This window comes from Salmo trutta, chromosome 25 (genome assembly GCF_901001165.1).
Source record: "Salmo trutta chromosome 25, fSalTru1.1, whole genome shotgun sequence".
Lineage (NCBI taxonomy): Eukaryota > Metazoa > Chordata > Actinopteri > Salmoniformes > Salmonidae > Salmo > Salmo trutta.
The window spans coordinates 8,591,635-8,609,269 of record NC_042981.1 but is presented as its reverse complement, the minus strand read 5'-3'; the positions used below and the strand labels follow the sequence as shown (position 1 = coordinate 8,609,269).

At 43.1% G+C, this 17,635-nt stretch overlaps 1 protein-coding gene across 1 annotated transcript in view; it reads right to left on the bottom strand.

The window, feature by feature from the left end:
• LOC115161950 (neurexin-3a-like) overlaps positions 1-17,635 on the bottom strand; it is a 739,824-nt gene that overhangs the window by 24,187 nt on the left and 698,002 nt on the right. Inside the window, exon 23 of the mRNA XM_029712804.1 lies at positions 7,798-7,879. Within this exon, the coding sequence (XP_029568664.1) occupies positions 7,798-7,879 (82 nt within the window). The remainder of the gene's footprint in view (positions 1-7,797; positions 7,880-17,635) is intronic.

The following is a 17,635-nucleotide window of genomic DNA, read 5'->3' as shown; positions in this document are numbered from 1 at the left end:
GTTTTCAGACCCTTTTCTACGAGACTCAGGTGAATCCTGTTTCCATTGATCATCCTTGAAATGTTTCTACAACTTGGAGTCCACCTGTGGTAAATTCTATTGATTGGACATGATTTGGAAAGGCACACAACTGTCTATATAAGGTCCCACAGTTGACAGTGCATGTCAGAGCAAAAACCGAGACAGGATTGTGTCAAGGCACAGATCTGAGGAAGGGTACCAAAACCTGTATGCAGCACTGAAGGACACCAAAAACACAGTGGCATTCATCATTCTTAAATGGAAGAAGTTTGGAACCACCAAAACTCTTCCTAGAGCAATCGGGGGAGAAGGGCCTTGGTCAGGGAGAAGACAAAGAACGTGATTGTCAATCCGAATTCCTCTGTGGAGACGGGAGAATCTTCCAGAAGGACAACCATTTCTGCAGCACTCCATGAAGCAGGTCTTTATGATAGAGTGGCCAGACGGAAGCCACTCCTCAGTAAAAGGAATATGACAGCTAGCTTGGAGTTTTCCAAATGGCACCTAAAGTACTCTCAGACCATGAGAAACAAGATTCTCTGGTCTGAAGAAACCAAGATTGAAGTGTTTGGCCTGAATGCCATGTGTCACATCAGGAGGACACCTGGAACCATCCCTATGGTGAAGCATGGTGGTGGCAGCATCATGCTGTGGGAATGTTTTTCAGTGGCAGGGACCAAGATTGAATTTTGAGACTAGTCTGGATCGAGGGAAAGATGAATGGAGCAGAGTACAGAGAGATCCTTGATGAAAACCTGCTCTAGAGCTATAAGGATCACAGACCGGAGCGAAGGTTCACCTTCCAACAGGACAACAACCCTAAGCACACAACCAAGACAATGCAGGAGTGGCTTCGGGACAAGTCTCTGAATGTCCTTGAGTGGCCCAGCCAGAGCCCGCACTTTAACCTGATCGAACATCTCTAGACCTGGAAATAGCTGTGCATCGACGCAAACATCTCTAGACCTGAAAATATCTGTACATCGACGCTCCCCACCCAACTTGACAAAGCTTGAGAGGATCTGCAGAGCGGAGAATTGTAGAAACTCCCCACATACAGGTGTGCCAAGCTTGTAGCATCATACCCAAGAAGACTCAAGGCTGTAATAGCTTCCAAAGGTGCTTCAACAAAAGACTGAGTCAAGGGTCTTAACTTCTTTGGGCTAGGGGGCAGTATTTTGGCAACTGGATGAAAAATGTACCCAAAGTAAGCTGCCTGCTACTCAGGCCCAGAAGCTAGGATATGCATATAATTGGTAGACTATAGTTTTTAAAACTGTTGAAATTATGTCTGTGAGTATAACAGAACTTATTTGGCAGGCGAAACCCTGAGGACAAACCATCCAAGATTTTTTTTTGAGGTGACAGTGTTTTCAATGGGTTTCCTATGTGGATCTAGATTTCTAAGGCACTTGCTTGCAGTTCCTATCGCATCCACTGGATGTCAACAGTCTTTAGAAATTTGTTGATGTTTTTCTTCTGCGAAATGAAGAAGTACGGCAGTTCAGAACGAGGGTCGAGTCTAGTGTACTGTTGTGGCAAGGGCGCACGACCTGAAAGCTTGCTCCACTTTATTTTCGTCCGATATTGAACACAGTTTATCCCGTCTTAAATTTTATCAATTATTTACGTTAAAAAATACCTAAAGTTGTATTAGGAAAATAGTTTGAATTGTTTGGATCAAGATTACAGGTAACTTATTAGATATTTTGTAGTCAAATTGCGCGAGTTGGAACCGGTGTTTTTCTGAATAAAACGTGCCAAATAAATGGACATTTTGGAGATATAACGACAGAATTTATCGAACAAAAGGACCATTTATGATGTTTATGGGACAAATTAGAGTGTTAACAGAAGAAGATCTTCAAAGGTAAGGCATGAATTATATCGTTATTTCTGAGTTTTGTGTCACGCCTGGCGGGTTGAATTATGATTGTCATGTGTTTGTTTGATGGGGTGCTGTCCTCAGATAATAGCATGGTTTGCTTTTGCCGTAAAGCCTTTTTGAAATCTGACACGGTGGCTAGATTAACAAGAAGTTAAGATTTAATTTGGTGTCTTGCACTTGTAAATGTATGAAAGTTAAATATTTCTAATATTATATTTATTTATTTCGTGCTCTGCCATTTCACCGGATGTTGTCGAAACGTTCCGCAAGTGGAACCCCTAGATGTAAAAGATTTTAAACAGCTTGGAAAATTCCAGAAAATTATGTCATGGCTTTAGAAACTTCTGATAGGCTAATTGACATAATTTGAGTCAATTGGAGGTTTACCTGTGGATGTATTTCAAGGCCTACCTTCAAACTCAGTGCCTCTTTGTTTGATATCATGGGAAAATGTAAAGAAATCAGCCAAGACCTCAGAAAAAAATTGTAGACCCCCACAAGTCTGGTTCATCCTTGGGAGCAATTTCCAAATGCCTGAAGGTACCACGTTCATCTGTACAAACAATAGCACACAAGTATAAACACCATGGGACCACACAGCCATCATACCCCTCAGGAAGGAGACGCATTCTGTCTCCTAAAGATGAATGTACTTTGGTGCGAAAAGTGCAAATCAATCCCAGAACAACAGCAAAGGACCTTGTGAAGCTGTTGGAGGAAACAGGTACAAAAGTATCTATATCCACAGTAAAACGAGTTCTATATTGACATAACCTGAAAGGCCGCTCAGCAAGGAAGAAGCCACTGCTCCAAAACCGCCATAAAAAAGCCAGACTACGGTTTGCAACTGCACATGGGGACAAAGATTGTACTTTTCGGAGAAATGTCCTCTGGTCTGATGAAACAAAAACAACTATTTGGCCGTAATGACCATCGTTATGTTTGGAGGAAAAAGGGGGAGGCTTGCAATCCGAAGAACACCATCCCAACCGTGAAGCACGGGCGTGGCAGCATCATGTTGTGGGGGTGATTTGCTGCAGGAGGGACTGGTGCATTTCACAAAATAGATGGCATCACGAGGCAGGAAAATTATGAGGATATATTGAAGCAACATCTCAAGACATCAGTCAGGAAGATAAAGCTTGGTCGCAAACGTGTCTTCCAAATGGGAAATGACCCCAAGCATACTTCTAAAGTTGTGGCAAAATGGCTTAAGGACAACAAAGTGAAGGTATTGGAGTGGCCATCACAAAGCCCTGACCTCAATCCCATAGAAAATTTGTGGGCAGAACTGAAAAAGAAAGTGTGAGCAAGGAGGCCTACAAACCTGACTCAGTTACACCAGCTCTGTCAGGAGCAATGGGCCAACATTCACTTGACTTATTGTGGGAAGCTTGTGGAAGGCTACCCGAAACGTTTGACCCAAGTTAAACAATTTAATGGCAATGCTACCAAATACTATTTGAGTGTAAACTTCTGACCCACTGGGAATGTGATGAAAGAAATAAAAGCTGAAATAAATCATTCTCTCTACTATTATTCTGACATTTCACATTCTTAAAATAAAGTGACTGACCTAGACATGGAAGTTTCACTAGGATTAAATGTCAGGAATTGTGAAAAACTGAGTTTAAATGTATTTCAACTGTATATACTTCAATGGGTATTAAAATTGAAAATCAAATAGCAAAATGATCCTTGATATGATCTGCTTAAAACAATTCCCTATAGTTTAGTAGAACCCCCCGCTTAGACAAGGCTTAGACTGTTTAGTGCCAAAAAAGGGGTTAAATACATGAAGAAAAAAAATGTTTCCAGATCTTTCTTTAATCTCTCAGAGCCCCCCTGCTTAGACAGGGCTTGGACTCTTATGGGTTAGCCATCGTACTTATTTCACCAGCAATTTTAAGAATAACTAATTGTTTGTGATTAGGAAAGTTGAAAGAATAAGTACAAACTTCAGCACACAACATCCAGGGGTGAACACGCTCTACCACTTTGGGACAGTTTAGTTGGCGGAACGTAAGACAGCCTTGTTTTCAAATTGTTTGTTTGAGTAGCCTGAATCATTCCTGTTCACACCGAGGTATAGAGTGGAATAATTTAAGGGATGAATCCAAGCCTCAAGCTTATCACCTGTGGAAGGCGGGGCTTCCAGCGAGGTGAGGATTTCACTGGCCTTGTCAGGCATCATTGTAGATGCTTCAACAGAAGTCACGAGAGTGCGACTCCCCATAGAATTTTTTACAGAAGTTTACAGACTGAAAGGGAACCTTTAGATATGTGGACAGATGGATGAGTCACATAGCTAATAAGTTCTCTGGAGAGAGATTGCACTTTCCTATGTGATAATTACATTTTCTTGTCTTCAGAGTGAAACACATAGTTGTTGTAACCATCGGAGAGATGACTGAACACATTTTTTTTTTATTATTATTTTTATCCCAAACCTTAACCACTCAGAGTGAATGCCTATTCTTAACCGTCAAGGGAAGTTTCGGTTTCACTTTTGCACAGTTTGACTGATGTCATGCGCCGTTTTAATTACGGAATATACGCCAAAATATTCTGTAATTAATCAGCCACACTGTGTATACAGCAACATATACGGCCCCAAAGTGCATAATTAATATAGCCCCACAGTGCATATCTCTGTTGCTGCAGTTCTGCACTGGGACTGCATTTTCTTTGGTGTTTGAGATTGTGGTATGTAGAGAGTACTGGAAATTAACACTACCGTGCAATTGTCATTGGAATAGCAGGTTTAGAGTGTGATGGTATTCCATGTCCTATCGAATAATAAAATCTATGTTATTAGTTTAAAAGGTGTGTAATTATCGTCACCAGTGGAATCTTTCTTATGGAATTCCTTTAAGGGGAAAGGGGGAATACAAAACAGTTTTACAAACGGAGAACAGAGTCACATGACGACGCCTCAAGACAGAAACACAGACAAACGGACAGAAAGACAGACAAAAACAGACGAGTGCAGAACAGAAAGAGAGAAACGATGTCGCAATAGGCAATGTTGACCCTAAAGATAGGTGCCGAACTCAAAGTGACCGGAAGACAAAGCAGCCCAGTTAGTCTAAATGGAGGGTTAGGGGTCAAGGGTCAGACACACATGATGGAGCCAATTAGAGTCCACGCTTTGAAGGGATTGAGGTCACCGGGAGGTGACCCGGAAGAGGATGGGTTGAGGTTGAGTTAGCCACTACTGTTAATGCATGCCACAAAATGACTGCAACTCAAAAGAGGAAAGCATATATACTGTTGTGGCAATAAAATAATCTTTGTCATCTTCATTGAAACCAATTTAAATGCAGAATGGCTTGACAAGGAAGGGGGGAGGGATTTAGGAGGAAAAGAAAGTAGGTAGTGAACGAAGGGAGGAAGGGAGGTTAAAAAGATATCATTCTTAATTCACAACTTTCTTCAGTTAGATGTTATGGCTGCCTGCTTGAGGCCCAAAAAGTCGATGACAAGAAAATATTTTGTTGCCTTTTTATTTGCTTTGATTATCAAAACATGGGAAAGTTTGCTCTAAAAAGCCTCATGGAAACAAAGGCTCTAAAAGAGATGAGGAAAACAATTTTTTCAACCACCGAAAATTCATGCTGCACATGATGAGGCGAGACGACAGGTATGTCGTATTTCAGATAATTGGCAGGTAGATAAAGACACCGACTCAAAAACAAAACAAACACAAACCGGAAGGCAAGAGAACCGAACATACAAAAGAGACCTGCACAAACAAAACGTCAAACGAAAGTATTCAAAATAAAAACATCCCCCACATGCTTCACTCACGAAAATGACGGAAAATAAATAGCGAGACCACGTAGCATGCAGCTGTCCACGTCAACTGATGTCGGGGTTAGAATGGTGTGAATTTCTGTGTAAACATATGATGATTGGATGACTGGGGCCCTGATGATATCTGTCCTCAGAGACCTGGAGAGCTCAGAGGGCTACAGTAGAGATCAGACATGGGCTCTTTAGCACTGCTGTCTCTCATAGGAACTTTGGGAGGAATTGGAATTGACCTCTCAGAGGACGACGATCAGGTAGTGCTGATAACACCTTGGCCTGAGCAATGTGGAACCGTCTCTCAGTCGTCTGTCATTTGAGCAATGCCAGGTGATGTACCTGAAATACATTAAGGCACTTGCTCTATTGGCCTCATTTAGAGCCACAAATAAAATAATCTATAGGGCACCTGATGTGGGTGTCCCTGCCATACTAAACAGCCAGTTCCTGAGGTGGGTGTCCCTGCCATACTAAACAGCCAGTACCTGAGGTGGGTGTCCCTGCCATACTAAACAGCCAGTACCTGAGGTGGGTGTCCCTGCCATACTAAACAGCCAGTACCTGAGGTGGGTGTCCCTGCCATACTAAACAGCCAGTACCTGAGGTGGGTGTCCCTGCCATACTAAACAGCCAGTACCTGAGGTGGGTGTCCCTGCCATACTAAACAGCCAGTACCTGAGGTGGGTGTCCCTGCCATACTAAACAGCCAGTACCTGAGGTGGCTGTCCCTGCCATACTAAACAGCCAATAAAATCAAACTCAGTTTGCGTGGCTCAAAAAAGTGGGGTCATTCATGTAAATAACTGATGCTATAGGACATATTGATGGACTAACTGGCTTACAGTATATCTGTAGTGTCCATTGGTCATTCATGTAAATAACTGATGCTATAGGGCATATTGATGGACTAACTGGCTTACAGTATATCTGTAGTGTCCATGGGTCGTTCATGTAAATAACTGAAGCTATAGGACATATTGATGGACTAACTGGCTTACAGTATATCTGTAGTGTCCATGGGTCATTCATGTAAATAACTGAAGCTATAGGACATGTTGATGGACTAACTGGCTTATATCAAAACTTGCTTTAACATTTTCATTTTTCTTTGGGAAGTAAACAGTTAAGGTTAAAAGGTACACACAGTTCCATGTTGGTGTTGTGGTACACACAGTTCCGTGACAGAGAGCTGGCTTTTCAGATTTTATCCAAACAAGATAAGGCAAATCCCAAGTTCTCTCAAAAAGCTCAGAGGAACGTCTAAGTTAGCTCAATATTGTATTTTTCATATTTGGTTTGGAAAAAGACAGCAGGATAACATGTTCACCTTGAAGCAAAAAAAACACAAAAAAAACAACAGCCCTGTACACAGAAATGTGATGATATCTCTTCTCTATTAAATGTTTTACAGTGCAAGCCTCCAAATATGAAAACATTTAAAAAGGAAATACAAACACACGTAAATGAGCCAATGCTTTAATTCCTGCTAGATATCTAGTCACGCAGTAATTTCACTGAAAGCAAATCTTTAAGAAGAGAATCTCAAAATGTATCATGAGTCAAAATGCAAGTCAGGACAGTGCCACATGGATAGAGCACTGGACACAAACACGGTATGATACATTTTGAAGCATCAACACAGAGAACATGGCACATCTTCACACTAACTGTGTCTTTTTTCTCTCTCTCTCATTCAACGCTGAGAGGACAACATTTGCGTGTGTTTTGGTGACCATGTTAACACGACCCCATGGGCAAGTGTAACTCATCAAACTAATATGTTTTATATTGTTTTTGAAAGCAACATATATGATTTTATAATGTGAATAGTCCATGACAGATTTCACTATTTTCCACTTTGCTATGTATTATGTTTTCTGTAATTCAGTCAGATTTTAACGTAAAAAATCTCCAGTCTTGCCATAATTTGTTTTTTGGGTTTCTATCTTTGGAAGTTACACTTTGTGTGTCCATGGGGTTACGATGCTTTATAGGATGCAGTGCTTGATCCTCAGGTGTGCATGGAGTGAGAGATAGAGCAGCGTGAGAGCAAGCAGAGGGAAACTAACCTAGCCCACCTGCACGGCCAGAGTCACACTCCTCCAGGTCCTCGTCATCACTGGAACACTCTGCCGAAGACACCATGTCATCTGTCGTCTGCTTCATGGGCCAAACACATGGGGGAAGAACAAAACAAAATACACAAAAGAAAGGAGAAACAGAAACACAGGTACAAACACACGGACACAAACAGGAAGTGGACAAAAACACACAGACGAATAAGATAATTAGTTTCAATATTACGTTTTTTCCGCTATTTGATAGAACAATGAGGTCAGAGAACAATGAAATATATAAAATTGAAAATATGACATTTCATACACAATCTTACATTTCCTATTGCCTTACTAGAAAATCTTCAGTATTAAAGGGGAAGCATACGTAAAGGACTTTTAAATGTAAAGTTTTCCATTGAGTTCATATCCAGGCACAGTAGAAAAACAAAAGCGAAACTCCTCTTTGAAATGAATGCATTATACTGTGCAGTGTAGTTATTCATCATCGTACTGTACAGTGTAGTTCTTAATCATTATACTGTGTACAATGTAGTACTTCATCATTATACTGTACAGTGTAGTTCTTAATCATTATACTGTACAATGTAGTACTTCATCATTATACTGTACAGTGTAGTTCTTAATCATTGTACTGTACAGTGTAGTTCTTCATCATCGTACTGTAGTGTAGTTCTTAATCATTATACTGTGTACAATGTAATACTTCATCATTGTACTGTACAGTGTAGTACTCATCATTATACTGTACAGTTTAGTTCTGATCTGAGCGACTGCCAGCTCATTATAATGGAAAAACTTCTGCTGTCTTTATCAAAGCTTTTGTTTCAAACGCCCGCCATGATATTTCCCTGGCGACATCTCCTCCCCTCGGTTGTTAACTCGGTTGTTAACTCGGTCCAATTTCTCACCCCTGCCCCCTCCATCTTACCCTGTCTAATAGTATGCATTGATTTGCATTGCCATAGATCATGGCTATTGAGCAGGGAGGGCGGCTCGGTCATTGACAATCTCCTTCACCTCCATCTCTGATTTATCTCTCCTCTCCCTCGCTCCGGATGAACTCGTTTCTCAGCCTCTGCATGTCTTTATAGGAGGAGATTAGGGAGGGGATATTAGAAGTGTTGTCATGGAGCAGCTTTATGAAATGAGAAATACCAGGGGAGTAATGGAGTCATCAGTGGTTCATCATTGTACCGTACAGTGTAGGCCCCGTATATACTGCTGAGGTTGACGGGAATGTAAAAACACACACTCACACACACGCACACGCATGCGCACACGCACACACATGCACGTGCACGCGCACACGCACACGCACACCATACCTGGGCAGAAAATAATTAGTCAAATGTAGTTTTTTTAAAGAGCTTAAACTAAGGCTCTTTTATTTTAACTATTTTATTTGATATTCAAATAGAGGTCTAAGAAAAACAAATAATGTTTGGAATTATTTTGAATACCTCTCAGAAAACCAAATAATATTTGAAGATATTTAAATATATGCTAGTTATTTGAAAATAAAAATAATATTTATTTGATGGCAGCCAATTATTTAATGAAGAACCAAAAACTACAACAGTTAGATGAATTAGTCTAAATACATGATCATTAGCACATAGTTTGGAGGGCTCTTAGATATGAATCTGTAACGAGGGTCGTACAAAGGGGACCCAAGGCGCGGCGTGTGAAGTGCTCATAATTTACTTTAATGAAACACTAAATCAAAACAACAAAATGACCGTCAACAGTTCCGTCAGGTTACAAGGAACAAAACAGAAAACAACTACCCATAAACCCCCATAGACAAACCCCAACTTAAATATGATCTCCAATTAGAGACAACACGAACCAGCTGCCTCTAATTGGAGATCATCCCAAAACCCAACATAGACATAGAAAAACAAGAACTAAACATAGACACAAAAATATAGAATGCCCACCCACCTATCACACCCCGACCTAACTAAACAGAGAAAACACAGCTCTCCTAGGTCAGAGTGTGACATTACACCCCCCCCCCCACCACCTACTGTCACGTCCTGACCCTTGTAAGAGGTCATCTGCCATAGTAGAGTGGTCAGGGCGTGACAGGTGGGTTGTTTTGGGTGGTTTTGGGTTTTCTGTTTCTATGTGTTTTTTTTCTAGATTTCTATGATTTGTTTTCTATGTTTTGGCCAGGTATGGTTTCCAATCAGAGGCAGGTGTCTTTCGTTGTCTCTAATTGGAGATCATATTTAAGTTGGGGTTTGCCTATGGGGGGGGGCACACGGGTAGTTTGGCTGGGCCAGGGGTGAGCCCTGGGCCAACTCCCCGTGCTTATTGTGGTGAGCATATGCCTGCCTCTCGCACTCTCTCTCCGGTACGCCTCCATAATCCAGTACGTCCAGTGCCTGCTCCTCTCGCTCTCCCTCCAGTGTGCCTCCAGAATCCAGGAAGTCCTGTGCCTGCTTCCCACACTCTCCCTCCAGTTCGCCTCAATAGCCCAGTACGGCCGGTGCCTGCTTTGAGCACTCGGTTCCCAGTCCGGTGAGACCGGTTCCAGCTCCCCGTAGGAAGCCTCCAGTGATGATCAATGGTCCGAAGCCTCCAGTGATAATCCATGGCACGAAGCCTCCAGTGATAATCCATAGCCCAGATCCTCCAGCGGCGGCCTGCAGCCCAGATCCTCCAGCGGTGGTCTACAGCACACAGCTTCCGGTAAGGATCTACAGTCCGATTCCTCCGATAATGATCCACCGGCCAGGGTTACAGAAGCAGAAGGATCTGCGGGCAGAACGGGGGTTACGCCCTGAGCCGGAGCCACCTCCGTTGCTGGAGGATCGGAGGGAGAGGAAGGGTCTGGGTGTAGCACATGAGCCGCCATAGACGTTTATCACCCTCCTTTCCCTCCCTTTGTGTTTGGGGTTGTTTTTGTTGGTTTTTGGTTAGGTGCAGTCGGGGTCTGCACCTTTGGAGGAGGGTGTACTGTCACGTACTGACCCTTGTAAGAGGTCATCTGCCATAGTAGAGTGGTCAGGGCGTGACAGGTGGGTTGTTTTGGGTGGTTTGGGGTTTTCTGTTTATATGTGGGTTTTTTCTAGATTTCTATTTCTATGTTTTATTTTCTATGTTTTGGCCGGGTATGGTTTCCAATCAGAGGCAGGTGTCTTTCGTTGTCTCTGATTGGAAGCCATACTTAGGAAGTCTGTTTTTTCTTTGGGTTTTGTGGGTAGTTGTTTTCTGTTTTGTTCCTTGTAACTTGACGGACCTGTTGACGGTCGTTTTTATTGTTTTGATTTAGTGTTTCATTCAAGTAAAATATGAGCACTTTACACGCCGTGCCTTGGTCCCCTTGGTACGACCCTCGTTACAGAATCTTAATATAGCCTATAGCCTAGAATTAAATACATGAGGGATATGGAATCACCTCAACATTAGAGTAGGCCACTTTTGCAGCTTCAAAATGACTAACAAATATATGAGTGACACAAGGTAATACAGATCAAATCCTACTCTCTTCGGATGTGACAGGGCTTGCAAACTATTACAGATTACAAAGGTAAACCCAGCCACGATCTACACAGTCTTGCAGATGAGCTAAATGCCTTCTTTGCTCACTTTGAGGCAAACAACACTGAACCATGGATAAGAGCACCAGCTGTTCAGGTCGACTGTGTGATCACACTCTCCGTAGCCGATGTGAGTAAAACCTGTAGACAAGTTAACATTCACAAGACTGCAGAGCCAGACGGATTACCAGGACGTGTACTTTGAGCATGCGCTGACCAGCTGGCAAGTGTCTTCACGGATATTTTCCACCTCTCCCTGACCCAGTCTGTAATACCTACATGTGTATTGTTGTGTATTGTTAGATATTACTGCACTGTTGGAGCTAGGAACACAAGATTTTCGCTACACCCGCAATAACATCTGCTAAATACACTTAAAAAATATATGTGGACACGTGGTTGTCGAACATCTCATTCCAAAATCATGGGCATTAATATGGAGTTGGTCCCCCCTTTGCTGCTATAACAGCTTCCACTCTTCTGGGAAGGCTTTCCACTAGATGTTGGAACATTGCCCATTGCCACAAGAGCACATGGGCATTGTTATGCTGAAACAGGAACGGTTTTCCACAAAGTTGGAAGCACAGAATCGTCTAGAATTCATTGTACGCTGTAACCGTAAGATTTCCCTTCATTGGAAATAAGCTACCGAGCCCAAACCATGAAAAACAGCCCCAGACCAATATCCCTCCTCCACCTAACTTACAGCTGGCACTATGCATTGGGGCAGGTAGCGTTCTCCTGGCATCAGCCAAACCCAGATTAATCCGCTGGACTGCCAGTTGGTGAAACGTGATTCATCACTCCAGAGAACACGTTTCCACTGCTCCAGAGTCCAATGGGGGTGAGCTTTACACCACTTCAGCCAACACTTGGCACATGGTGATCTTAGTTTGTCCATGTTTGTCCATGGAAACCCATTTCATGAAGCTCCCAATGGACAGTTCTTGTGCTGACGCTGCTTCCAGAGACAGTTATGGTTAGGGTTAGGGTTTCCATTTCACAATAAGAGCACTTACAGTTGACCGGGACAGCTCTAGCAGGGCATACATTTGACAAACTGACTTGTTGGAAAAGTGGCATCCTATGACAGTGCCAAGTTGAAAGTTACTGAGCTCTTCAATAAGGCCATTCTACTTCCAATGTTTGTCTATGGAGATTGCATGGCTGTGTGCTTGATTTTATAAAACTGTCAGCAAAGGGTGTGGCTGAAATAGCTGAATCCACTAATTTGAAGGAGTGTCCACATACTGCTGTATATATAGTGTATCTGTACAAAACATAATTTATAATGTACGTATTTTGTAATTTTTCAGTTTATAGTAAAAAGCATTTTAATACACACAGATGAGTAAGCAGGCATTGTGGGGATCCACACTGGAGTGCTGCCAAATACAGGCCCTCAGTAAATATCAAATGATTCATTGAATATATATTTATTGTGGAAAAAGACTGCTTGCCGTCATTCAGAGGGAGTATATTGCAAATGCGAAAAGCAATGAGAAAAGTAATTGACTGATTCCGGGTAAAAATGTGTCATTATCTCCGATTTCGCAGCCAAATGGCTGAGAATGACAGTGTTTAATGTCATAAACAACCCAACGCTGCAGGCTCCCTCTAGTCCCTTTCACAGAGTTAGGAGTAATGCCATGGCTGTCTGCAAGCTCACTTATACACACCACAGTATATAGGGATATTTCTCTTAGACGCATTAGGCTGAACCTAAAATCAATGGAGTCTGTAATTGTAAAATTATACCTATTTTCTAGGAGTCCAGCCATGGGTTCCAATGGTCTATTTCTGTACGTGTCAGCGTTAGATACACACACACACACACACACACACACACACACACACACACACACATTCCTGTGTAAACCAGTGGAAAAATGTACATGTGCCTGAAGCAGCTGCGTCTCACTAGTGTCAGGCATAACGTAACCCTCATTAGAGGAGAATGGTGCCAATAATCACAACATGTCACCTGGGTACAATACGTGGAAATTAATTGTATTAGTTATATTTCCATTGAGACAAAGGTCTGTTTTTGTCGACACAATTTACTGAATACAATATAATACAAATATACAATCACATTCCTCAGCAAAGTGGTCCCCAATCAACATGTTGAACTGCCACGAGGCACCAGAACATCAAGTTGTAGTGAACTCCCTCCACACGCCTTGCAATTTCCTGAAATTCTACACATTTTGCCATGGTGCGGAGAGAATATTCTGCAATTTTATTACACATTTCATGTAATTCCACTAATTTTGCCATGGGGCACAGATTTTTTTAATGTAATTTCTTTTTTCAGTTTTACAGCTCATTAACTGATCTTCCACCCATTTTGCCATGGGGCGAAATATACTGCTCAAAAAAATAAAGGGAACACTTAAACAACACATCCTAGATCTGAATGAAATAAATAATCTTATTAAATACTTTTTTCTTTACATAGTTGAATGTGCTGCCAACAAAATCACACAAAAATAATCAACGGAAATCTAATTTATCAACCCATGGAGGTCTGGATTTGGAGTCACACTCAAAATTAAAGTGGAAAACCACACTACAGGCTGATCCAACTTTGATGTAATGTCCTTAAAACAAGGCAAAATGAGGCTCAGTAGTGTGTGTGGCCTCCACGTGCCTGTATGACCTCCCTACAATGCCTGGGCATGCTCCTGATGAGGTGGCGGATGGTCTCCTGAGGGATCTCCTCCCAGACCTGGACTAAAGCATCCGCCAACTCCTGGACAGTCTGTGGTGCAACGTGGCGTTGGTGGATGGAGCAAGACATGATGTCCCAGATGTGCTCAATTGGATTCAGGTCTGGGGAACGGGCGGGCCAGTCCATAGCATCAATGCCTTCTTCTTGCAGGAACTGCTGACACACTCCAGCCACATGAGGTCTAGCATTGTCTTGCATTAGGAGGAACCCAGGGCCAACCGCACCAGCATATGGTCTCACAAGGGGTCTGAGGATCTCATCTCGGTACCTAATGGCAGTCAGGCTACCTCTGGCGAGCACATGGAGGGCTGTGCGGCCCCCCAAAGAAATGCCACCCCACACCATGACTGACCCACCGCCAAACCGGTCATGCTGGAGGATGTTGCAGGCAGCAGAACGTTCTCCACGGCGTCTCCAGACTCTGTCACGTCTGTCACCTGCTCAGTGTGAACCTGCTTTCATCTGTGAAGAGCACAGGGCGCCAGTGGCGAATTTGCCAATCTTGGTGTTCTCTGGCAAATGCCAAACGTCCTGCACGATGTTGGGCTGTAAGCACAACCCCCACCTGTGGATGTCGGGCCCTCATACCACCCTCATGGAGTCTGTTTCTGACCGTTTGAGCAGACACATGCACATTTGTGGCCTGCTGGAGGTCATTTTGCAGGGCTCTGGCAGTGCTTCTCCTGCTCCTCCTTGCACAAAGGCGGAGGTAGCGGTCCTGCTGCTGGGTTGTTGCCCTCCTACGGCCTCCTCCACGTCTCCTGATGTACTGGCCTGTCTCCTGGTAGCACCTCCATGCTCTGGACACTATGCTGACAGACACAGCAAACCATCTTGCCACAGCTCGCATTGATGTGCCTTCCTGGATGAGCTGCACTACCTGAGCCACTTGTGTGGGTTATAGACTCCGTCTCATGCTACCACTAGAGTGAAAGCACCGCCAGCATTCAAAAGTGACCAAAACATCAGCCAGGAAGCATAGGAACTGAGAAGTGGTCTGTGGTCCCCACCTGCAGAACCACTCCTTTATTGGGGGTGTCTTGCTAATTGCCAATAATTTCAACCGGTTGTCTATTCCATTTGCACAACAGCATGTGCAATTTATTGTCAATCAGTGTTGCTTCCTAAGTGGACAGTTTGATTTCACAGAAGTGTGATTGACTTGGAGTTACATTATGTTGTTTAAGTGTTCCCTTTATTTTTTTGAGCAGTGTATATTTTTTTCAGTTTTAAAGCTAATTTCCTAAAATTCTACACATTTTGACTTGTAATATCTGAGTGAGAGTGACTCACAAAATCAAAGGGGGCCCACTGGAGGTCAGGACCCCTGGGCACGTACCCTGCATGCCTGGTCGGTATTCAACCATGATACCACCATGAAGTCATATTGAAAGGGTGAGGAAGGGATAGAGAAAATAGCCATAACAATGTGAATATATATTTCTACAAGGTTTAATAAGTCTTCTATCCATCTCCTATGCTCTTTATCCTTTAACACAGTCTATCCCAGGTCTGACAGAGGAGGAACTCTGTATTAAACCTCCGTAGAAGATTATCCCTCTATCCCAGGTCTGACAGAGGAGGATCTCTGTATTAAACCTCTGTAGAAGATTATTCCCCCGTCCCAGGTCTGACAGAGGAGGATCTCTGTATTAAACCTCTGTAGAAGATTATTCCCCCGTCCCAGGTCTGACAGAGGAGGAACTCTGTATTAAACCACTGTTGAAGATTAACTCTGTTTCCTCAAGCTTGAGAGAAGACCAGTCTTCATTCACACTGGGCAGCTGATCCACACAAATCCTCATCAATTTATTTCCAATCTACAGGAAATCAGGCGTTACTCAGAGCACAAATATCTCCTCAAATCGAGATGAAGGCGTCTATTGCTTTCATGCAACATTGGTTCCTCTTGAAGCGGAGGTGAGCTTTGGAGGTCTGTCTGTCTGTCTGTCTGTCTGTCTGTCTGTCTGTCTGTCTGTCTGTCTGTCTGTCTGTCTGTCTGTCTGTCTGTCTGTCTGTCTGTCTGTCTGTCTGTCTGTCTGTCTGTCTGTCTGTCTGTCTGTCTGTCTGTCTGTCTGTCTGTCTGTCTCTGTGGTACAATATAATATTGCATTAAACCAGAATAAAAAAAACATGTACGGTTCTACAAAGAACATATGAGATTGAGACATTTTCTTTGTAGAACCATTCACCTTAAAGGTTCTATAAATAACCCTAAAAAAGGTTCTTTATACATGTAGCCCCAAAAACGGTTATAAACATAGCGTAACCCTTTTAAGGTGTAATATATAACCTTTTTTAATGGCTCTATACAGGTTCCATTTAGAACCTTCATGTTTCTTTATAGAACCTTCAAAAAAAAGGTTCAATGCAGAACCAGAAAGTGTTCCGCTATAATTACAAGCCAAATAACCCTTACTTGGCACTATATAGAACCATTTGTTTTTGGTGTGTATTAGACAGGGTCTGTGCTGGTGGACTAGACACATTATTCAGTACAGTCCACTATTTGTACCACTATGATCAACTCGTTTCAGAGAAGCTTTGTGCATTGAGTTTAACAAATGCACACAAAAAAAATAAAACACATTCACACACCTCTAAAATCAGCTCATGCTGCCTGCCACTGATATCCAAGCCAAGCTGCATCAACCCGCTGGCAGCCCTGTAAGCTCCAACCCTGAGTCAGGTTCCATCCTGTGTGTCTGTGTATACTGATGGTTGCAGGCTGTCCTCAAGTCCTCTTAGCTCCCCGAAAAACCAGCTTCAAAGCGCACACACACACACACACACACACACACACACACACACACACACACACACACACACACACACACACACACACACACACACCATTATAGTCATGTTTGCTTAGTCCAAACTAAGGCCCACACACACTGAAGTCCTTCTCTCAGACCTCCTTCACTACAGCCTGGGGAAGACATAAAAGGGGAGGAAAGCTTTCTACAGCCATCTGCATGAGTACTGTACAACAGATATACAGATGGCTGTTTATAGCTGTATCACAGGACACTATTCTGATTGGTGTCTGACCAATATCCCCAAGGTTAACTGACAAACCTGAAGTAGACCTGGCCTCATGTGCCCTCTTTCACACAAACACACACGCACACACACACACACGCCCACACACACACATACACAACCACACACACACACACACACACACGAGCACGCGCGCCCACACACGCACACACAGGCGCGCTCATACACATGCGCCAACACACACACACGCTCACACACACACAAGCGCCCACTCACACACACTCACACTCAAACACACACACACTCAAACACACACAAAGACATACACACCATCATACTGCTAACGTCCACCTAGGTGGTGAGAGATGTTATTTGGGGTATTTTGAGGGTCTGTCTCATTGTCTATGTAATATTTAATATGCTGTTGGGTGTCTCCTCTCCTGCCTCCCATCAGGGCCGGGGTGCCTATGCTAATTTGCCTAATCAATGCAGGATATTTGCCCTGGCTGGCCGACTTGCTAACTGACAGCTGCTGCTAATCACTGAGGGA